Source organism: Ornithorhynchus anatinus, chromosome 11, assembly GCF_004115215.2.
Source record: "Ornithorhynchus anatinus isolate Pmale09 chromosome 11, mOrnAna1.pri.v4, whole genome shotgun sequence".
NCBI lineage: Eukaryota > Metazoa > Chordata > Mammalia > Monotremata > Ornithorhynchidae > Ornithorhynchus > Ornithorhynchus anatinus.
Genome location: NC_041738.1, coordinates 28,958,776 through 28,981,833, shown reverse-complemented (window position 1 = coordinate 28,981,833; position 23,058 = coordinate 28,958,776). Strand labels below are relative to the sequence as shown.

The 23,058-nt window shown below is 46.3% G+C and overlaps 1 protein-coding gene and 1 long non-coding RNA gene across 4 annotated transcripts in view; one reads left to right on the top strand and one right to left on the bottom strand.

Moving 5' to 3' along the window:
• Window positions 1-3,602: 3,602 nt before the first annotated feature.
• LOC120638679 lies at window positions 3,603-7,893 on the bottom strand. Its single transcript, XR_005660532.1, has 2 exons — window positions 7,809-7,893; window positions 3,603-6,943 (listed from the first exon to the last, which is right to left on the bottom strand). It is a non-coding gene; the product is annotated as an uncharacterized LOC120638679 (long non-coding RNA).
• Window positions 7,894-8,073: 180 nt separating this feature from the next.
• Window positions 8,074-23,058, top strand: part of TSHZ3 (teashirt zinc finger homeobox 3) — a 75,644-nt gene continuing 60,659 nt past the window's right edge. Inside the window, exons 1-2 of one of the 3 annotated variants that reach the window (XM_029075054.2) lie at window positions 8,074-8,155; window positions 10,247-11,032. In XM_029075054.2, the coding sequence (XP_028930887.1) occupies window positions 10,993-11,032 (40 nt within the window). In that variant the 5' untranslated portion in view covers window positions 8,074-8,155; window positions 10,247-10,992. Of the gene's footprint in view, window positions 8,156-8,632; window positions 8,715-8,795; window positions 8,874-10,246; window positions 11,033-23,058 lie in introns of those variants that run through there. The other 2 variants (XM_029075051.2, XM_029075052.1) reach the window with 2 other exon arrangements.

Below are 23,058 nucleotides of genomic sequence, written 5' to 3'. Positions count from 1 at the left end.
GCAAGGGGGCAGGAGGGCCAGCCTCACTTTTGATAGCCCCCCTTCTGTCCCCCCGGCCCTCACTGACCTGAACTCGCCCATGCCATTTCCCCTCCCTCCCCATCACTCGCACACGTGGGCACACACGCGTTTGCTCCGTTATGGGCAGCCAAGTACACACACCCGTTGACAATCACCACGTACCTGGCCCATGGGCGAACCTACACTTTGGGCCACTGAGACGCGCATCATTTGCACATTTAAAGCCACACACACACACACACAGGCGTACACACATGCACACGCCCTCCCCAGCCCTTTATCTGTGATTGGGCTCCGGGACCCCTGGTAGGGAGAGGGCGGGCCAGGCCTTAGGCGTTTTGGGTCCTTCCCCGACAGACCTCTCCAACTCCTCCAGACCCCCAAGCTGCCAACAGGACACCGGGCTTGGAAGGATTAGGGACTTTAGCGTTTTGCGAGGGAGGAATGAGCCTCTGAAGAGCGCGACCGCACCCAATGACCCTGTGCCCATAGAAGACTGGACCCTGACCTTTTGGGGGCCCCTGGCAAAGAGAAGCCACGAAGCGCATGGGAATACAATCGCAGGTAACGGGTCAAATCCACAGTGCACAGTCGGGAAAAGGCACCCCTAGAGCTCGGACACCTCGGATATCCGTGTGCATGTTCTCTGCGATTTTAGGCGCTCTGAGCTTCGCGTCCACGGTGGTTAAATGCGCAGGAGGGAAGATAGCCTCATCAAAAAGCAGTTATTGGGCATTCTCAGGAATCACAACTTAAGGCACCATTCATCATCTCTATTCCTTTTTTTTTTAAGACTCTCCACTGGCACCGGGCCCCCTTATCGCCTAATGGCCTGCAAAATTTCATTTCGTAGATCAAAGCCACTTTTGAGTTGCAGGATGCGAAGGTCTACGGCCGCAGGACTGGTGGTGGGGAGGGACTGGCGGGGCGTCGATTAGAGGGCCGGGGAAGAGGCGGTTGGGGCGGTGGGTGGCGATGAGAGACCAGAGAATCGAGGAGGGGACCCCCCCCCAAACTCCCCCACCCCAAAAGATGACGGAGCCCCGGGGTGATGCCGTTGCTAGGGGGCGCTACACCGGAGTTGCCCAGCCGGTGGCAGAGCCTCGGGAGCCTGGACCACATCCCCACTTGGCCAGACCCTGCCCCGGCCTCGTTTGAATAGTTCATTGGCCGGTCCTCGTACGATCCATTTATCATGCAAATACCGGTGCCAGGCGCACACGCAAAGTGAGCACATCTTCTGTAGCAAAGCGGAGCCTTATTGGTGGCAGAGACAACGGCATCTGTAATATTTTTCTTTGGGCATGGGGGTAATTTACCACTGCCATCCCCCTGGCTCCCGGCACTGAATCACTAGCCACTTAGAGGAATTTATTGGCAGCTGCGGAACTTTTTTTTTTTAAACAAGTGGCAACTTTTTCTCCCTTCCCTTCTCATCCACCCTGGTCTTTTATCTGATTGGAAAATGCAAAATTACCGGTCCCCTGTCTCTGTCCGTCAGAACTGAATATCCACGTCGTCAAAGGAGAAAGCACGGCAGAAAGGAGAAAGTCTCGTTAGAGTTAACGCTTTATTGAACACAGTAAATAACCTTTGAGGGTTCTCCCACCCAGCCTGTCCCACCCCAAAGAAGAGAGGGAAAATGCATCTGCGTATTTGCAAACTCTCCGGTTAATTAAGTCACAAACCGCACCATTCAGGGCTGGGCTGAATGTGTGTTCCGCGAAAGCAGGAACGGGCTGATCGCTGCCAGGAAATTCTCCCAGGTTTTCACCAGAGACGAGGACTGAGGAGCAGGACAAGCCGACCTGTCCCTGGCGATTATCAGGTTTAGCTCAGTCCCCAGCCAGGAGAAAGTGGGAGAGGTGAAACGCCCGACCCTATCCCCCAGCTCTGGAAGGGGGTCGAGGGATTTATTCAGATCCGAAACCATTTCTTCCTCCCCTAGGATAGGAAAGAGCTTTTCCCTCTTGTCCCGACTCAGCCCGTTGGTCTCTGCAGCTGGTTTTAATGTAGTTCTTCGTTTTCTTCAAAGCACTGACCAGTTGTTTCTTTAAAAGACCTTTTGCATCCTGTAGGGACGAGGAATCCCGTATTTCCACGGAGGCTGGGTCTACACCATCCACACGGAAGTGTGTGTGTTTTTTTTTGGGGGGGGGGGGGATTAGGCAATGACACGAATAAGATAAGCCTAGTGGGTTTTATTGAAATACCTGGACACTTGTTTCATCGCCCACACCCTGTTGGCTAGTTCATTCATTCCTTCAATAGCATTTATTGAGCTCTTACTATGTGCACAGCACTGTACTAAGCGCTTGGAATGTACAATTCGGCGAGTGTAGGCGCTTCCCCGTCGGGGTGACAGGAAAAGATGGAATTTTTTTTTCTTTCCCAAGAGGAAAAAGGAAAAAAAATATAATTCCTGAAACAGGGAGCGAGTTTTCCAAAGAGGAAGGTGGCCAGTGTTTTGGGTTATTAAGTGGTGTAAAAGATGATATTAAGTGGTGTAAAAGATGAGGTAATTATGGGGGGGCTAAGGAGGGGTTTGAGTGGGGGCTTGGGGGGGGGGAGGAGTGAATTCCTGGGTCTTCACAGCCTGAGTCGGTGGGATGCACATCCTTCCCTTTTCACTGTGCCCGTGCAGAAGCGGTCGAGGTGGTAGCCACCCGATTTCAGAGGGAGATGGGCAGGGCCAGGAGCCCTGAGAAGATGGGAGGGGATGGGAAGAGGAGGGAGAACCTGCTTTTTCCCGCCCTTGTTTCAACCCTCTTCAGGACGTTCGGTCGGGACCGGGATGGCCTTGACACTCCCCTCCCTCTCGGTTGCCCTCTGGGGAGGGGGGAGATCAGACTCCCCCACCCCAAAAAATCCCGGGGCGAGGCCGGACCAGGCCAACTCGCCCTGGCCCCGGAGAGAGTCTGGAGGGCCTCGCCGCCCCTGCTCGGTCTCTGCCTTTGCCCATCCGCGATTGGGACTGCAAAGGAGGGTGGGGAGGGGGCTTCTGCCTCTCCCTTTGATCATCCGAAACAGGGGGGATTGGGTGGGAGATGGGAGGAGGGCAGGCTCCCAAGCCTCTAGCTTTAAACTGCAAGAGCATATTCAGGATGCAGCCAGACGTTCGTCCCCAGGATCTTAGCCCAACCTGCCGAGACTCCTGCTCATTAAAAAAAAATAAAATAAAATCCCCTTTGGAGGTAATAGGGAGACCCGATATGGGGCGCAGGGACCCGTGTCTTGCCCGAAATTTAAGAAGGACGAACCAGTCGGGGGATCCACCCGCCACCAGCTTCGGGATACAGCTTGTGGGATAGGTGTCTGACACCTTTTCAGGGTTTCCACAGCCAACCCCTCTCCCGCCACGGCTTTTGTGTGTATTTTCTTTCCTGTGAATGTACGCCCGTGTGTGCATATATAGCCCTGACCAACAAGTGCTCCGGGGCAGGAAGATTATTCGTGGAATTTGCGAAATGACTCAAACCGTCGAAGGGCACTGGATGGCTCCCTTGCGACTCTCAGGTGTCCCTTGCCCCAGGATCCCCCAAACCCAAAGACGAGTGGCAGGGCTATACACCTCGGATTTTTTCTAAGGTTTATTTCACGTCAAAACTGTAAAAGTCCTTTGGAGGATTTACAGACAAAACATCTGGTTCGTTAAAGCAAAGCTACTGGAAGAAGAAAAACAAACTTCGCTGCTGTGTAAATGCAGTTACCAAAACAATTTACATTCAAGCGAAGGTTTTAGCCCGAAGGAAAACTTTTAAGAAAATAAAAAAAAACATTTAAATTCACGAGATTGGGGGAGTCGTAGTTATTCTGCAAGAATTTTATTCTCATAAAGTAGCACAGGTTTTGGAGGGGGGGGAATAGCTTGCCTCTGTACCATTAAGGTTTATTATTATTATTTTTATTTGGTAAAACTCGGCCCTTCTGAAGAGGGGGGGAAAGACAACACATTAGAGGGGGCAGGACGTCTTTATTTCCTTTTTAAAATTGTTTTGTTTGTTGTTTTCTTTTTTTCAAAAAGCCTTAGCAGGCTCTATCCTCCGGACTGATAGTCACCCCCCTCCCTCCGTCCCCCTTTGTTCTAAAACAGATTCTTCTTTTGCAACCCCAGCGCCGTCTGCAGAGTTTAACCTTTTCCTTTCGCTAATGTGTTCCAAAAGTTTACAACAACGTGCATCCACCGCCCCCCTCTCGCTCTCCTGAACAAAGGGGCCCGCCAAACCCGAGGGGAGGCGACTTGCTGTTTTGGGATTGCAGGGTGGGATGGGACGCCGAGCTCGCAACTTTGCAAGGGAGGGATGGAAGGCTCCTTCCTGGTGGCTCCCCTGGCCCGTTAGCTCCTCCGCTGAGCACCAGGAAGCCTGGACTCGGCCAGCCAGGTAGACCAGAGAGCCAGAGCCCTGCCATTCCGTCTTGGAGAACTTTTCAGAGGGGAAAAGGCCGAGGCCGGCGGCCCGGCCCCCTGAGGCAGGACCTTTCCTTGCCCCGGGTTTCCTGGTTCTGCCCTTACATTTGGGGCACCCCTGCACCCCCAGCCTGGCCCGGTCACATCCCCAAGATGCCTGTTGCAGGAAAGCAGCCGGCTTTCCTTTCTCCCACTCATGCGGGCTTTGGAAAGATGTCGCCTGGTCCTTATTCCCCAGAGGCCCAGGCATGAATTGGGGTTGGGGACGTTTCGTGCCTTCAGGAGGAGCGAGCGGGGAATGAGCTCTCCTTCCCATCGGAGGGGGAGTTGTTAGGATCGGGTTACTGAAAAGGGGGCTTCTGCTTTTCCACTACACAGCCCTCCACCCTCACCTTCGACTCGAGGACTAACCTTAACTCACCCTCTGCCTGCAGTGAGGAGCTGGGATGTCCCTAACTAAGGGGAGATCATGGGCCCAGCAGGGCACACCCGTGTCTAAAAGCAGCTGTGTGATCTGTTTACATGTATGTGCGCCTTCACCGTCCTTGCACGCCCCTGAGATCAAGGAAAACTAAAGTTTTCGGGCGGGAGATAAAAGATACCTAGAACTTGTTATCTCTCCCCCCGCCCCCCCCAGGAACTTTATAAACTGGGTTGTCTGTTCCTCTCCATTATATACATTTCCATCACCTGCTACTGCAGGAGAGATTCGGTTAATTGAATAGGTGACACGGCGCCTTTGTTTTCTAAACTTTGACAACTTGGGCTCTGATTAACCTAATTACAGCAGTGTTTCTCGGAGGAAATGAAATGAGCGCGGGGGACTCAGAGCGTTGAAGGTCAGCAATAGTCAGAGACGTTCAACTGGAAAATGCTTTCTCCCCCCCGCCCCCGCGCCCCCCGAAACTTGTCAAAATGGGACGAGGGAGTGTCAACTTGGGAACTTTTTAAAAAAAGAAATATTATTGTCTTGATGCATAAGTCTTTGTTATTCTGCTAACTGCTGGTGGCAAAACAACCTAGCCGGCTTTGGGGCTTTGGAGTCTTTCGCGGCAGTGCCATCGATTTCAGGCATTATTTGTGTAAATCTTATACTTAATGAAATGATAGGTGTGGGTCTTTAGAAGTTGACTGTGACTCTTTCTGGGGAAGAGTTGAGCATTTTTGTGTTTTAGTTTGCTAGCTGACCAAAGGGCAGGGTCTGGGTTTTACTTCATTAAAAAAAAAACAAAACCACAACAAGCCAGAAAAGTTAAGCACACCAGAGTCTCAATACTCGTTTGGGGACACAGAGGAGAGACAGATTTATAAGTTCCTATTTTCTGATGTAGTGAATGAAGTCCACAGTTGTATTTTCTAGAAAGTTGCACTCATCACAGGAAAATTACTGATTTCACGACGGTGCAACACTGGCATGGCAAACACACGGCCATGGCTGACTTTACCCCTTTCTTAAAATAGTTTGCAGTTCTTTATTTTCAACCTCTGCACCGTAATGTGTTTTGTTTTTGGTTTTTTTTTTCCTCACTGGTGAGACTGAGGTTCTATTGTTGCAGTCTGCTGGCTTCTTCCAAACAACTCTTTATTTTAGCAAATGAGCGAAAGCGACTCTTTGAGGTCTGCTTTATTTCTTTCTGTTTGTTTTGTTTTTTCAAACGTCTCTAAATTAATAACTGCAGTTATTTTAGCTTGCATTAGCGGTCGACTCCTGATGGGCAATGCACAGACAGGCACCTAGGTTGAAATCTTTACAGCTGGAAGAAAGTAAGATAAACTGCGACAATAGAGAACCGCAGAGTTACAACACTTTAGCCCTCTGCCCTTGTGTTTGCGGACAAGTCCGAAATTCACCCTTTAATCTCCATACTGGGAGTCCTGAGCCACATACCGCCCAGGCAAAGCAATAAGGAGGCGATCCTCTTGGGCCGAGCTGATCACTTTGGGCTCTGGGATCAGTTCGTGGAGCAGGGGGGAGGTGGAAAAAAAAATACACAAATCTGCATTTACCGAAAATGACGTTCGCTCGTTTGATCACCACGTTCTCGACTTAGCGAAAAGGGCACCCAACATACTTTCTGTTTACCGAGAAAAATCCGCTCTTCCTCTCTCTTCAAAGAGTGCGTAAATTTCCACCATCATTTTACACACTTTCCTCCTCCTTGCACCCTATTACCCACAGCTTTAGTTTCAGCGTACACAAGTTCGACTCTTAATAGCAGGCACGGTCTATTGCTGACAGTTAATGAAAAGAGGACTCTGAGATTTGGCTTTTTTTTTTTTTAAAGACTACTTTTGGTCGTTCCCTCCCCACCACCCCCGTCTCCTACAGTAGTAACGCAGTGGCTGGGCAAGTTCAAGCATTTGGTTTGCAGACTGAAATGTTCTTCTTTCCCCCGTAGGTCGCAGGACTTCTCTTACCTTGGCTTTCGAGCGTTTAAATTGCGGTGGATAGACTATTCTATAACTGTACTTTGGGATACCGATTTAGAGTCTTCTCTCCTCCCACTCCAACTCCTACACAGCGTCCAAAGAAATAGAGAATGAGGCTAGAATGGTTATCCCGCACTCTGATTTTTGCGCCTCGCCCTGGGCTCGGGCACCGAACAACTATTTAGATGTCCCGATGCTGACGTTTTGAGTTGGGAAGAATGGGATAGAAATGTTCAATTAGGTTAAAGCCAGGGGGCTCGATGCTCTTTGGAGTGGGTCTAACATTTGTAAATAGTTAATTCGAGGTTTCTTCTCCAACCCCCCCTCCCAACTTTCCTCTCGCCCCCCCCCCCCCCCCCCGCCTTCCTGGTAAAGTTGTTTAGTATGTGAGTTATTTGTATTGAATCACAGTCCATGTTGTGTCTGATGTGTTGTCGCTGCAATGTGCAGCTCGGGTGACACTGATGGATGCGCCATTGGTTAGACGGACAGATGTTAGGGCGGATCTAACGGCATGCAATGCCGTAGTAGGAGAGAGGGAGAAGGGAAGATAGAGATAGGGAGAGAGAAGAAAGGGAGTAGAGAGGAGGGGGAAAGAGAGAGGGGGAGAGAGGGGGGAGAGACAGAGAAAGAGAGAGAGAGGGAGAAAGAAGAGAGACACAGAGAGAGCGCAAGAAAGCGGGAGAGGAAGAGAGAAGAGACACTGGGCTAAAACATCTCGATCCAGTGAAAGTCGCTTATTTCTTGTGCAAACAACGCAGGCAGACACACAGGGACTGGATTTTTTTTGGGGGGGGGGGAAGGTAAGGTTTCGGCGTCACCTCTTAAGCATCGCTGATTATTCCTCCTGCGATCCAACCCTGTAAAGTGACTGCGAGAAGAAACCAGCAAATATCAATGACACGGAACTGAGAGCATTTGGCGGCAGAAGCGGCGTTTGACAACTCACCATTTTCTTGTTTGCGAGAAATGTTTCATTTCTCCCAACGGTAGCGTTTCCTTGGGACTTAGGCGGTTGCCATTTACTTTTCGTCCTAAAGATCAGCTTTGAGAGCAACAGACAACCACCACCAAAAAACAAAGCAAGGCAAAAAAAAAAAATAATAACAATAACGATAACCATCCACCCCCCACGCCCCAGATAGAAAAGCCCAACAAATCAAAAACTTCTCCACTCCGCCACGCCGAGTATGTGAATTTCCTGCAACTTGAAAAAGAAAACCAGAGCGAGAAAAAGAGCGTCAAGGCGGCTTTATAAGATGGGAGGAAGACGAAACAACATCTGTACTTAGTAAGGTATCTGGAATGATCCCAAATCTTGAAGGATGGGGGCGAATGGAGATTTTTTGATCTTACCGTAAAAGTGAGATCACTCTTTCCCTCTCTGACTTTTTTTTTTTTAAAAAAAAATCATCCCCGGGAACTAAGGAAAAAAAAAGGGGGGGGGCATGGAAGGAAAAAGATAATTTCGCTACTGGTGTTTGTTAAGTCGAGAAGGCAACTGGGGAACCGAAGAGATCGCCTCTGATTTGCTGCGGCTGTCATTAAATATCTATCAGCCACACAAAGGAAAGGAAGGAGAGGGGGGGAAGAGAGGCAGAGGAGGGAAGGAAGGGGGGGGGGGGAGAAAAGTGGCACCGCTGCCAGGAAGGTGTTTGGCCGTGGCTGCTGCTGCTGGCCGTTGGCGCAGCGCCGGTGCGAGGGTCCGTCCCCCCGCTCTCCGATGGGCCTTATTGGCGGCCCAGGGAGGCCCAATCAAACCCGCAGCGCATCGATGGGCCGCCCGCGCCGCGCTCTCTCCGGCCCGCCAGCGCACACATGAACTTGGACCTACAGGCGCGCGCGCCGGCAGAGAGTAAGTCCGCCGCTCGCGCCGCCGCTCGCGCCGGGGGCGGGAAAAGGCGGGCGGGGCCGCCCCCCCCCTCCCTCCCTCCCTCCCTCTCTAGCCCATCCAGCCGAAGGTGGGAGCGCCGGGGGCCGAGGAGGAGGAACGGCCCGCTCCGGCCCCCGCGCTGTGAGTCCCCGGGACCGGCCCGGAGGGGGCGGGGGCGGGGGGGGGGGGGAGGCCCGGGCCGCCGCGGCGCATCCCCCCTTCGGCCGGGAAACTTGGGAAACCGGCAGCCCCTTCCCGGACGGGGGAAAGTTGGGCCCCAAAAGGGGGAGGGAAGGGGCTCGGATCGCTCTGGCGGGGGGTCGGGGGGGCGCTGCCTCCGGCGAGTCCCATCGGGGTCTGGCCGGGGGTGCGGGATTGGGGTGTCTTAATACTCCCCCTAATGCGTGAATGCTCCCCCAATACTCCTAATGCATGACTATTCCCCCTAATGTTCCTCATTCGTGACTATTCCCCCTAATACTCCTAATGCATGGCTATTCCCCCTAATGCTCCTAATGCATGAATACTCCCCCTAATAGTCCTAATGCATGACTATTCCCCCTAATGGTCCTAATGCGTGACTATTTCCCCTAATACTCCTGATGCATGAATACCCCCCGAATAGTCCTGATGTGTGAATATTCCCCCTAATAGTCCTGATGCGTGAATATTCTCCCTAATACTCCTGATGCATGAATAACCCCCCAAATAGTCCTGATGCGTGAATACCCCCCCCCCCCCAAATAGTCCTGATGTGTGAATATTCTCCCTAATACTCCTAATGCATGAATGCTCCCCCCAATAGTCCTGATGCGTGAATATTCCTCCTAATACTTCTAATGCATGACTCTCCCCCCAATAGTCCTGATGCGTGCACATTCCCCCTAATACTCCTAATGCATGAATACTTCCCCTCCTAGTCCTGATGCGTGCCTATTCCCCCTAATACTTCTAATGCATGACTCTCGCCCCAATAGTCCTGATGCGTGCATATTCCCCCTAATACTCCTAATGCATGAATACTTCCCCTCCTAGTCCTGATGCGTGCCTATTCCCCCTAATACTTCTAATGCATGACTCTCGCCCCAATAGTCCTGATGCGTGCATATTCCCCCTAATACTCCTAATGCATGAATACTTCCCCTCCTAGTCCTGATGCATGACTCTTCCCCCTCCTAGTCCTGCTGCATGACCATTCCCCCTCCTAGTCCTGCTGCATGACCATTCCCCCTAATACGTGAATACTCCCCCTAATAGTCCTAATGCACGAACAGAGGGGGAGGGTTGGGATCCCCCTCTCCCAGTCCGGCCGTTTGGGTGGGAATGGGGGGGGGGGGATGGAGCCCCCGAGGAGGGGTGCCCCAGAGAGGGCAGGGGGGCCGTGTGTCCTGCAGGACGGCGGGCCTCCCTCCCCCCGCAGCGGGGAGAGAGTTAATGTCCCGGGAGGGGGGAGCGGCCGGGCGCCCCCCGGCCCAGCTGAGTTGACTGATACGATCATCTGGTTTTCCTTTAAGCTTGCCTGTTGCCGCCTCCACCGCCTCCACCGCTCCTGCTCCAGCCCGGCCGCCGGCGGTGAGCCCCGGGGAGGCTGCTCGGCCGCCGCTCCCCCCGCTGCGGCGCCTCCTCCTCCTCCTCCTCCTCCTCCTCCTCCATCCCCCCCGCACCCTCCTCCCGCCTTCGATGCCGTGACCTCCCGCGGCAGGGGGAGGGTAGACGCCGGGCTGCCCCTTCCCCGCTCCTGCTCCTCCTCCTCCTCCTCCTCCTCCTCCCCCAAAGCCGGCGCACCTCTCCCGGGGAGGGGGGGGGGAAGGACGGGCCCGCCTGCTCCTCCTCCTCCCCCCTTCCTCCTCCTCCTGCTGCCTCCGGGGCGATTTGTCAAACTTCCCATTCCGCCGGCAGCCCTGTCCTCCTCCTCCTCCTCCTCCCACCTTCTCCCCGCTCCCTCCTCCTTCCCCTCTCCTCCCTCCGCACGTTCGTGCTCTCGTGTATGAGCCAGAAGAGGAAAAAAAAAAAAGAAAAAAAAAAGCAGCCTCCGAAAAAAAAAAAAAAACCAAAGCTGGGAGGCTGGAGGAGCTGCACCCCGGGGAGGACCTCCGGGGGGGGGGCCTGAGTTAACTCTGTCACCCTCCCCCAGCCCTGCTCCCACCCTTTCTGCCCCTGCCCGGAGCCTCCCTTTGCCCCCCACTACTCCCTGCCACCCCGTCGCCACCCCCTACCCCTGGCACCGGCAGCAGCAGCAGCAGCAGAGCAGGTTTGCAGGATGCCGAGGAGAAAGCAGCAAGCGCCCCGGCGCGCAGCAGGTACGAGCCTTCTTCTCTTCTTCATCTCCTTTTTTTTATTTTTCCCCTTCTCCTCCTCCTCCTCCATCACCCCCCCCCCCCCACCCTCGGTCCGGCCTGCTTTGACGCTGGGATCCTCCACTTCACTTCCCCCTGCTCCATTCCCTCCTCTCGGGTCGTAGGGAAGGTCTGGATATCCATATATGTCTCTTCCCACGTATAAAACAGACGTATATCTTAGGGGAGTAAATGGTGTGGGGGTCGGGGGAGGCAAGTGAATATACTCTTTTTCCCCTCCCTCTTTCAGTTAGCTCCCTTCCCCTCTTTTCGCACCCTTACTTCTGGAGGTAGCACTTGGAAAGCACGGATTTGTTTTTGTTTCATTTTTTTTTCTCTCCCCCCCACCCCGACCCCTTTTGGGAAAGGATGCGTTTTAGTCGTTTGGGGGTAGGGGTGTGATTCGAGGGGCAGAGGCGGGTTCAGAAGTCTTGGAGACTCCCTCGCCCTTAAACTTGGGCCAGAGGGTCTCCTTTACCTCTCCCCCTCCAGGGTGACGGGCCCGGGGACGTCTTCGGTGGCCAGATATCACTTGGTCACTTTGGCAACCTCCCTGCTAATCCTATTGATTTTTTTCATCTGAGCCCAAGCTGGGGAGCTGCAGAGGAAACGAAAGCTAAAAAGGGTCTGGGTATTGTCAGATGACAGTCAAGAGTATTTTTGATGCCGGCTTTACCTTTTCTCCATTTTTTTCCATGCCCCCCCCCCAACCCTGCCCCCTGTTTTTCATATTTTTTGGGCGATATAGCTGAATAGGGGGTTTTTGTTGTTGTTGTCTTTTATTTTTCTCTTTGCCAGGAGTGTTAAGATTGAACAGCGTGGGTTTTTTGTGTTGTTTCTTTTTTTCTTTTTTCCTGGAACCCAGCATACAAAACAAAAACGTCATTTGGCAATAATCATCAGTTGGGGGCATGTGGACTAGAAGAAAGATTTCTGGCCTGTTGCCATCCTTGATTTGATGGCTGATTGATCACCTGTCTTTCTGCTGCCTTTGATCTATTCATTCCCAATAAACATCAATAAATCACTTGCTATAGTCATGCCAGGATTCATGACGTCACAGGCCCTTGTCAGTGCAACTTTAGGCATCGCTGGCTGATTATCAGAGGATCACAGATGAACACTTAGGTTCATATGAATAACATACAAGAAGAAATAGAGGTGATTGTTGCATAAACTTAGAGGGTTAACTGTTTGGGACGAATGGCTGAGAACTCACTGGAAAGTGAGCTCTGGGATGTAAATCCTGGATTCTGTGTAATTGAACTAGTAGTTTAATGGTAGTAGTAATTGCAGTCATTCTGTTCGTGCCTAGTAAAGTGAGGTAAGCCAAACCGGCGGTCTTTATTATTATTATCATTATTACTATTATTATTGTGATTTAGTTATATTTCATCTGGTGACAAAGGGAACCTAGTATCTTCCTTTGCACCCTCTGACTGTCCGGAGGTTTTACCATCGCTTTAACTAGTAAACGCTGACTAGATGATTGTATATTTTGCCTAAGAGACTTGTGCCTTGTTGTCAGTCTATTTTCAAAAAAGCAAGAAAACAGACTTGTTTAGAAGGTATTTTCTGTACTTTACTACCTGCCCTCCCCTTTGGCCAAGTTTTAAAAAGTTTTCAAGTCTAACAGAGCCCCAGCCCTGGCATTGAATGGCACATCTCTTTTTTACAAGCTAAAAAACCTGAGGCATGCTTACTTTTTAGTTTCAGTTTCCAACTCTTTCCTTCAAAAAAGGTGAAGAGATGAGATTTAACACTTGATTTAGGGACATAAAGCAACCCAGATTGTCTGGTAAGTGGTTAGGCTCTTAAAAAGTTGAGCTGAAAGAGCAGTATTACTCTATTGGACATTGTCCAGCTTGCAAGTTATTTCTTTTGCTTTGGGACACACATCTTGAGAGATGTCTATTCATCTTATTCAGGCGAACCATATAGGATTATTTTATCTTAACTTTGGTTTGGAAATCTCTTTACTGTCCAACTTTTCCTTTGCCACATCACACACAATAGTTGGCTTCTGCTGAAATCTGGGAAACAGCACCTTTTTTCTTTTTTTTAAATCAGCAACCTGTGAGATGCTATTTTTATCTCTAGCAATATACAAGGTAGAGCAGATTAGTTAAGAAATATTCATTTTATATATATATATATATGTATACATGTATATATATAAAACCTGACTATGGGACTAATAGGAGATGGAAGAACGGTTTTGCTCTATCAAAATGACCCGTCAAAACGACTTTGTTTCATATTTGATTTAATTGTCTCTCTCCTGACAGGCACATTCATCAATAGCTTAATGGTCAATCAGAAGTTGGCAGAGTGAGAGCTCTCATTCTTTTCCATACACTGGCTTTGGCTTTATCCAAATGCCTCTGCCTAATGGACATGGGGCGGGGGGTGGTGTAGAATGACTGAAGGGCTATTTTATTTAAGAAGAGTGGGGGGAAAAAAATCCCCTTACATTTTTGCTTGTGATAAGTATGTAAAGATGAGTAAGTAGGCTGTGTGGGGTGTTTTGTTTGGAGGCACAAGAAACTTCAATTTTCCCCCATCCCTCTTTTTTGGCCTTCACAGCTGCAAGTTATAAGGTTCATGACTGCTTTTGTGGCATACGGAGAGTGATGACAAATTGATTGCTTTGTACTGATAGAGGAAAAAAAAATGTCTGCTGATTGGTAACTCAGGAAATCCAGCCCCAGCAACCTTGAGAATACTCGAGAATTTTTTTTTTTCCCTCCAAACTGAAAGGTCCGCTCAGCCATAAAAAAAGAAAAGTTGTTTTGCCAGCTTCATTAGTGTTCACCTAATTAGCTGTAAACCTGATGGATTCCTGACAGCTTTAATGATTGGAGATGACAAGCTCTACGCAGTGTCATCCAGCAGAATTAGGTTTGCAGCTAGTTTGATGTAATCAAGTTGATATTACACAGTCCTGGTTGCCTTTAGTTGTGCATTAACTCAATTTTCTGCTGCAGGTGACAAATGGGCTTTGGTACCTGGATAATCATGTCATAGGAATTAGGGCCCTTTTAATGGTCTGGAGTAGAATAACAACAACAAAGAACTCTCAGTTGCACAGAGCTTGCAGACATAACAGACAGGTGCACAAATTCTTTATGTCTAGCCCAAGTGTTAATACCACACTGTAGAAGAGTAAAGCTGTCTCTAAGAATCAAGCCCCTCTGAAGAAAAAATCATTTCTTAAGGATTGTGAGAGGTGAGCGCCATCCATAAATTCATCCATTTTTCATCACCCCCTCACCAAAAAAAATTGTGTAAGGAGTCATACTTTTTCAGGTTTTGAGTAAAATCTAAAATTTCAGTGGTACTTCTTGAGATTTTTTGTCTTTGAAGGAGCAGTGGGGACTTAGGTGTTGGAGGTGGAAGTGTTTACACCCAGGTAATGGATAAGAGGCTGCTCTCTGGGAAGCTAAGAGGGAGCATAGGCCAATCTAGTTCTTACACAGAGATAATTCTGTCTTCAAACTATAGCTCTGACTGTATTTGAACAAAAAATCTGGCCACTATGAAGAAAATTTTATTAGAATAACTTAGCTTCACAGAACAGATTGCTTAGTTCTTTGGAGGAATGTATAGATTAGAAAAAAATAGATCAAGAATAAATCCTTTTTCTTCCCCCTCCCCTTCGCAACCCCTTTTCAGTTATTTGGAAGGAAAAAAAAAAGTAATTGCATCTTGTAACACTGAGTTTTTAAATTTGTAAAGACCTTTGTTTTTGTGGAAATCATCTCCCATCACCCCTAGCTCCGTTTAGCTCCGCTAAGTTTTATAAACCAACATGAATGCAGACTCTTTAAAAGGGGGGCAGTTGGCCAGTGTGGATCCTTCTATGTATACCAAGTTGGAATTATAAATTTCCAGTCGCAAATGTGTCGTGCTGGAGTTTAGGACACAGTGCGCGGCGTACATAGGTAGGAGTTCAGGAAGTTTAATTCCCCCTTTTGGGTTTCTGCTGAAGAAAGACCACCTCTCGCCCCCGCCCTCCCCCGCCCCCCCCCAAAATAAATGTAGCGGTAAAGTAGAATACCTTTATAGGTACTTGCAGGGTCAGGCCTTGCTGTATTATTTGCCTCCAAACCTGCCACATATTTCTCTGTTGGACAGAGATTCTCCCTAGCAGCAAGCTGACAAAATGATTAGTTATGGCTGTCCTCCGCTTTTTTTTCCCCTGCAAAGTGTGAGGAACAATGCAAAAAAAAAAAAAAAGGGAAAGAAAAAAGAGGCATAAATGCAAAAGGGCTTGAAAGATTTCACTGAATATCTTGCAGGAAAACAGAATCTTCCAGAATCAGCTGCCATTGCTCCCATTATCTTGACAGCTGTCAATTAGGGCTTCAGTGCTCTCCAGGGCCACAGTTTATTGCCAGCAGTTGATGTTGTCATTTTGTTCTCAGTTTTGCCTTGAGCACTATCATGAGCAGGAGTGAAATAGTCAATAACTGATGTATCAGCAGTTATTTCTTAAATTGGCTCACAAGTCTGCATTTTTCCTCTTTTTACTAAAGATGGTTTTGTAAAGTGATTAGAATGAATTGTGACTGCTGCAGGGTTATGGGAAATGCAGTGAAGCTAGGGTGAGTTAGCAGGATTAGAGTGGTTCCTTTCAGGATTAGTATAAACTGGAGTGCAAAAGAATCACCTTCAGGGTAAAGTGCACGGTGAATTTTTAAGGAGTGTGGTTTGCTCACCTATGCATAGCGATGGAGGCCGGAGAAGGAGTAAAAAGGAACCATTTACCTGAACGGAAAAAGTAGTCTTACATGGGGTTTTCTTCAGATTCCGATTCCCTGGACTCAGTATGGAATTCTCCACATTTTAATTAAATGGCATGAATATTTCACATTTACTCCAAATACAGTTTGGATGGCTTTCAGGTTGTGCCCCCTTTATGTCTGTCATTAGAATGAAGTGTAAAAAGAGTCTTGATCTTGTAGTTCAAAGTAAGGATGCCTATGTTGTGTATATGACCCGCGTGCGCGCGCGCGTGTGTGTAATTTCATGTACACACCTCTATTTAGCCATCTAGGAATACACAAATAAATGCCTTTCTCTACCACAATACCTACTAAAATGCAGACCTGCATTTTCTGAAATGCTTGTCGTTTCCTGGAAAATCTAGTTCAGATCTTCAAAATAAAATTTTTAAAATCAGTCAAACCCATCCCCTCACTTCCCTCCTCCCCAAATTGTGGTTTATCTATTTGAAGTTTAAAATGAAAGGTGCATACAATATATTGTATTTAGTAACAATGATATGGACTGGTACATCCAGACAGATAATATGCAGTTGTAATTAGACTGAATAGACAGGCATTCATTTTTAAATTCTTTGACACATGCATAAAATAGTCATATAATAAGATAAGATGACAATTTTATGTTAGGTTGATAAAGTGTCCCGATACATGCATTTAAATGTCTGTAAGCCTTTTTTTATCCAGACAGATTAATTCTAGTTTCCAGCATTTGCAGTTAGTCATTAAATTAATTTTAAAATCCCACTAAACAATGGATGTGTTGGGTTTTTTTTTTTTTGGTATCGTTACCAAAAGCACGAGAATTGCAAATACATATTTTGTAAGCTTTTCCCCATTTTTACAAATTCTAAAAAATTACCTCTGAAATGAGCTTGAAAGACTCAGTTCATTTTGAGAAGAATGCCTTGCAATTTGAAGTAAAATAAAACAGAATAGAATATCGAGTCCCTGAAATTGATTGTGGCCCTTTGCATAGAGAACTTTAATATACCAAGTAAAGAAGACTTTAAAGGAGGTGGTTTTTTTGATCGCATTTTGAGTGTTCTGTTAAAAAAAAAAAAAAAAAGTCACTTTAGTGCAGGTTAAAAAAAAACACAACACTTTAAATGTTTATGCTTAATTACTTTTAACTCTGTAAACTATGTTTCATAACAAAGAAGAAGTGGCCTGGTTGTATTTCAGAAATGTTCCCCCAAAAAGGTCATATTACCTAGGAGCCTTTGGTCAATTTCATTACCTTATTTGCTCAGATAAGTCAAGGTGTGACCCTTGAAGAATCATTTTACTTTGTATTGGTGCTTAATGATAGATTAACTCATACTGTCAGGACACATGTTATTAATTATGACTCTGTTTTCTTCATCCAGAACAGCTGTTTGGGAAACAGGGCAAGTTCAGTTTGTCTTTGGTGTGGGAGTTCTCCAAGGGAAGAACTACTCATTCTCTTTCTATAATCCGGCTATCCTTTTAGCTGTCACAAAAATCAGTAAAAAAAAAAAAAGAAGTAAAAAAGAAGGTATTCAAATTTTAGCCAAATATTTTTTGTGTGTGAGTGTAGATCTTATGTATCTACATGTTAACTGTATCTCTAGCTATGTTAGATAAACCAAACTGTCCCATGACTTTCAATTCAGGAGAAGACTCCTGGGATGGGCACCACCTCTTTTTCACCTAACCAGTACTTGGTTGTGACTGATCAGTCTTGACTTTGAATTACTATTATTTATTTATTTTTAGCTTCACCACTTGGTTGGGGGTCAGAAGGTCACATAAATAAGTTCATAGGGAATGGATGAAATGCTTAGTGAATGTCTCTTCTCTAGACTCCAGTGAAACCAAAAACATTTAGGGAGAGGAAAGAGTTGTTTTTATAATATGTGTGAAATGACGCAAATTCATTTACTCTTAATATTTCATTCCCATCATTAAATCCAGACCTCAGTTCCACTTTCCTATGTGTTCTTTGAGGAATGCGAGTTGCATAAAAAAGACAATTTTTAATGAACAATTTAATGTAAATGGGTTTTGAATTTAAATTAATATTAATGAAGCTTTGAGTGAATTTATTTTGCATGCGTAAAGGCATATAACCCTTTCACCCAAACACTTTTGTCTTTATGTATTAACACATTTGTGATGTGGATTAATAAGTTTCTTTTTTCTTAATAAAAATTTTAAGTGGATTTTACATGGTGGCTTATGCCAATATTAAAACAGACCAGTCCTTCAGTGAAAGATAGAATACACTGCCCATGTACTTATTTGCCATTAACCGTTTCAACTTTTGCCCACCTTCATATTTTTAAAATTTTGCTTTCAGTAAGGCATTACTGCTAAGGAAAACATATCCAACAATAGTTACTACAATCAAGATTTTTTTTTTCTTTCCTCTGGCTTACCTCTAATGCATTATGTATCCAGGAATGATGGGATGTTCTATAATTAATTCTGTTAGATGTAATTGCTATAATCACTTTGATGTTACACATAATAAAGGTAATATGGTAAGCATATGAAAAATATAAACACCTTATTGTAACACTCTACCTAAATTTTTTTTTTTTTTAACAAAGTCTTGTGTAGCGCCTAACCTCCAAATCTTTATTTTGTTGTGGGTTAAAATTTATGCAGCACATTTTAAATTGATATTTCAAATGAGAGGTAATATTTGGAAATGGACTAACTGTGTGTCTTTGTGGTAGTTGTTTACATGTCAGTTATTGTGGCCTTTTAAAGATGGGGCTAGTTTAAGCCAATTTTCAGTTTCTAGAAGTGACAAGTTAATATCTCAGAATGTCCATGGCGTGAAGCAAGAGAAAAATTTTTTGATGGCTTTAAAAATCAGCATGTAGTAAATCATATAACCGTGAACTCTAGTTCTCTACTTGGCCCCTGGATAGTGCAGGGTGATGGGAACGGTCAGTGGAGTTTTGTGTGTAACTAGAGCAGGTCTTCTTCAAATCAACTTGAGTAGAGTAAAAAAAAGTGTGGCGGAAAGGGGTTCAGTTATTATTGCAAGTTTCTCAGGTGCCTATTGGGCACTGAGGGCCATACCCAAAACTCAGGACTTCTAAAGGGGTAGAAACAACCCAGCTTGCCTCACCCCTGCTAAATGGTGGGGAAGAAATGCTGGGTTGTTAGACGTACTTCCAGCCTGGCAGAATGGGCCCCTGGAGCCTCCTGGACAAAGGTAGTAATCGTACCTAACGGAATTCCCTACTCCCTGTTGTATGTAGGTATGAATGATTTCTTTTCAATATTTTTTTTTGGGGGATTCTTGGGTAATAGAAAAAATTTGTTATTTGATATCCTTCAATTCCTTTGTTACCAGACTAAAATGAGAATATAGCTATAGTTTTAATTAGTCGCACACCGTACTTAATGCGGCAAAGGTCACTTGCTTTTATGACCCAACCTCAGCCCAGGGTTTGTATGATTTCCCTCCAAATGTATATTTAACTGTCTTGTATTTTCTAAACAATTGAATGTGCACACCCTGGGAAGAATGGGAAAAGAACGTGAAATGAGGAATTTGCTGTCAGGGTAGAGCAAAAAGGTGTGTGTCTGTGTGTGTTTTTTCTTTTAAAATTCTTGTAGTTTCCAGCTATCATATAGTCTAGTGCAGAGGACACTGGAGGTACTGCATTTAACTCCAGTAAGCTGAACAAACAAACCCAAACCAACCTCTTGGTGAATTGTTCTATGGGAAGAACAGAACAGGGTGCTGTTTTTAAGTATCTCTCTGGGACTGGGCTCAGTGCCTGAAGTTCTTTTCCTGCTAGGTCAAGCCTGTTGCTGGAGGGCCAGAACTCAGCAGGGGCCTCCTGGAGCCTTGGCCAGGCTCTTCCAAGACTGGCAGCCATCAGTCATCCATCTGTGACACAGAGTCTGTTTTTGATGGCAGGGATGATAAAAGGCCTGGGAACTGTATAGGCCCTTGTAATCAGGGCCAGTACTGACATCCTTCTCAACTTTGACAGCTTCTTCCTTTTCTCTCCTCACCGCCAAGACTGTCTCAACTGAATTCTCCGCCTCCCCCTCACCCCCCTCCCGCCCCCTGTGCTTTTTCTTTGCCTCTTGCTCTGTCTTTCTCACTCTTTCTTTGCTTACCCCCCCACCCCACGCCCTTCTCATTTCTCCTCTCTCCCTCTTTCTAATTTCATATACTTGATCAGTCTCAGATGCTCCGAATTATTATTATTATTTTTTTTTTTTGCCGAAGGGAGGGGGAGTGTTGCTTTTGGTTTGTGGGTTGGGCAGGTGTGAGAGGAAGTCTGGGTTTTTTTTTTTTGTACTGTAGGCCTGTTGCTAATTAATGTTCCTCCATAAGATTCTGTCGGAGTTGAGTAATGTTTTTGATCTTTATGCCTGATAACTGCATACTTAATGAGATTTCAAAGCTGTGAGTGCAGCTCCCTACAATTATTGACAGATGCCTTTTCTTTGCCATTGGGTTCAGCTTCATAAATCCTCTTGCAGTAATGAGGTTCAGAAGTGCCACCCTGCCAGTGAGCTAATGAAAGAGGGGGGGAGGGAGGGAGGGAGGGAGTGAGCAGCTCATGCCTGTCTGACACATTTTTTTCCTTTAAAATTTACTATGCAGATGTCAAGCTGGGGGACGATTACTTCAAACATGCTAATTTTTATCTTGCTTTTGTGTCAAGTCTCTGTGCCATTAAAAAAAAATAAATAAAAATAGCAACCTCAACCTATTTAATTTTTTTTGACACCATAGATCACAACTCTTGAAGACTTTGATAGATGGGTGTTCTTTTGCAGTTTCCAGTCAGCGAAACAGTTTTTTGAAATCCGAAGGGCAAGGAGAGGATAAAGGCAGCTCCGTGGGCCGCAAGTCAGCCTGCCCTAACTCTGCACTTGAGACATTGTAGAATTCATTTTAGAGTTCTGAAACTAAATCCTGGTGGAGAATAGCTGCACCATGCCAAACAGTCGATTTCCTTTTCAGCAGAGTCATACATCACTGACCCACCCTTCCCTCCCGACAGAATGACATGTGTCATTTATCAAATAGGCCCAGCCAGACAAACGAGGGAGGAGAAAACCCAGAGTTTCATGCAATGCTGTTTTCCTTCCGTCTTGCAATGTGCCTGGCCCAGCACTGGGGAGAAACAGGACGGGTAAAAAGGATAGCGTGTGAGTGTGTTTGTGTGTATGCCTGCGTGAGTGTGTGTGTGCATGCCTCCGTGTGTCTACATGAGTGTGTGTGTGTCGTTGAGGGGGGGAAGAGATTGGCAGAGTGACTGAAGAGGTTATGTTCTTTCATATTATCTGCTAAGCCACGTTGTTCCACTCTTTGAAGCGTCTCCTGTTTTTTTTTTTTTCCTCCTTCCCCCCCCCCCCCCCCCCCCCCCCCCCCCCATCCCCTCGCCTTCAGTTTTGGCAGTCAGGGAAAGACTGGCTGACAGGTATCATTCAAGCAGCACCGGCTTGCTAGGGGTTGTGTAAATGAATCTGGGAGCTCTCGGTTTCACATGATTCAAACGTGCATTATTGAAGATGGATGTTCCTTAAAAAAAGATTGATGATGGATATCAGGCTTATGGTGCCATTTATCATTTTGAATATTATTTAGACTTGCCGTGTAAAGCTGTAACTTGAGAGTTGGACGAGCTGGGACAGAATGGAGGCCTACATGTGCACATTTTGATTGATGGCTTTGCTTTCTCATTGTTTGTTACCAGATACCAGCCGGTCATTACAGGAGTCCCTTTCCCGTTTTTTCAAAATGCTTGAATGGGGTGATTTTTTAAATAATTGCAAAGAACATAGAAGAAAAGGTCCCTGTGGTTTCAACCAAGAGGGCAACCTTAAAAAAACCCAAAACAATGAAAAACAAAAACAGAGGTGGACAGGTATAAAACATTAACATAGATGAGCAAACGTGTAGTTTCTGGAGCCAGAATATTGTCTGTTTTCAACTACATCCGACGCTCTCTCCCCCCCACACACACTCAGTTTCCTAAAAAGAAGTTGCAACTGAAAGCCTGAACCCAGTGCAAAAACTTGATTTTTCTGTAGGGGCTGACTGGGTTAGGAGACTGGAGAAAGCCAATTCACCCACAAAATACTTGGGATGAGAAAACCTCTTTCAGTCCTTCCTTCCATCCTTCCTTTTACTTTCTTGGCCAGCCCATTGTCTTGTAAAAAGTCCAAAGGTCCTCTTCTTTTCTCTAAAACATCGCTCTAGCTGGATGATAATGTATCTTTTGGCCAGGTTCTTCACTTCCATTTTTTTTGAGTTCCTTCAACGAGTACCAGGACACCCCCACCTACTGGAAGAACTAAGGGAAGCAATTTTCCCTCACCGTCGAGATTTGGTTCGCTTGAAATCCAAGGCCCAGCCTGCCCCAAAACCGTGTTTGATGGTAGATTCTACAGCCTTGCGATCTTACCATGCCGGGAAGATGAGTAGGAAGGAAACCTGGGTCTTGACTTGCCTCTCTGCTCAATCTCTTCTTGGAGGGCCATGATAGTTCAAATTTAATTGTCAGAGATTCTATTAAATATGTGACTTTATTTGGGTTGGCTAATTAAATTTAATGCTTCTTGTATGACTTATAGTATAGACATTAATTAAAAAAAATGATGGGAAGAAAAGTTAGACTGGAATAGTTTTTCATTTAAAGGAATGAGTACTTCGAATTCATGGAAGCGCTGAATACTTGGGCCTTCCAGCTTGCCTAATGAACTTTTAGTGTTTGTGGAGGAGGCTGGTTTTTTTTTTCTTTTCAGAAATTTTAGTTACAATTTATAATAAAATTTACAAATAGCTTATTTGATTGCTTGTGCAGCTTGCAGCTGTGGTACAGACATCAATAGGTAACTCTGTTTAAGTATGTGAGCGCTTGTGTGTAACATTTGAAATACGGTTTTCCCGACTCTGAGCTCTTTACTCATTCCACAGATCACTTTGAGTTTACTTTTGGTGTGGTCACACAAGAGCCCCAAATAAGGCAGAGTTAGGTCTGCACCCTGGGTTAAAGACCAGCTTCATGGGGACTATAAAAAAAGATAATATTATTTCCTGTGGCGTCTGCCGTAGAAAAGAAGCAAAACTTTGATCTCCTACCCCTGCACTTGTGCAACATTGTAGGTAATTGGAGTACAAGTGCCAATTTGCAGGAACAATTGTAAACACACCTTGATACAAATGGCATCATCGCATTCTTACTGATTAGA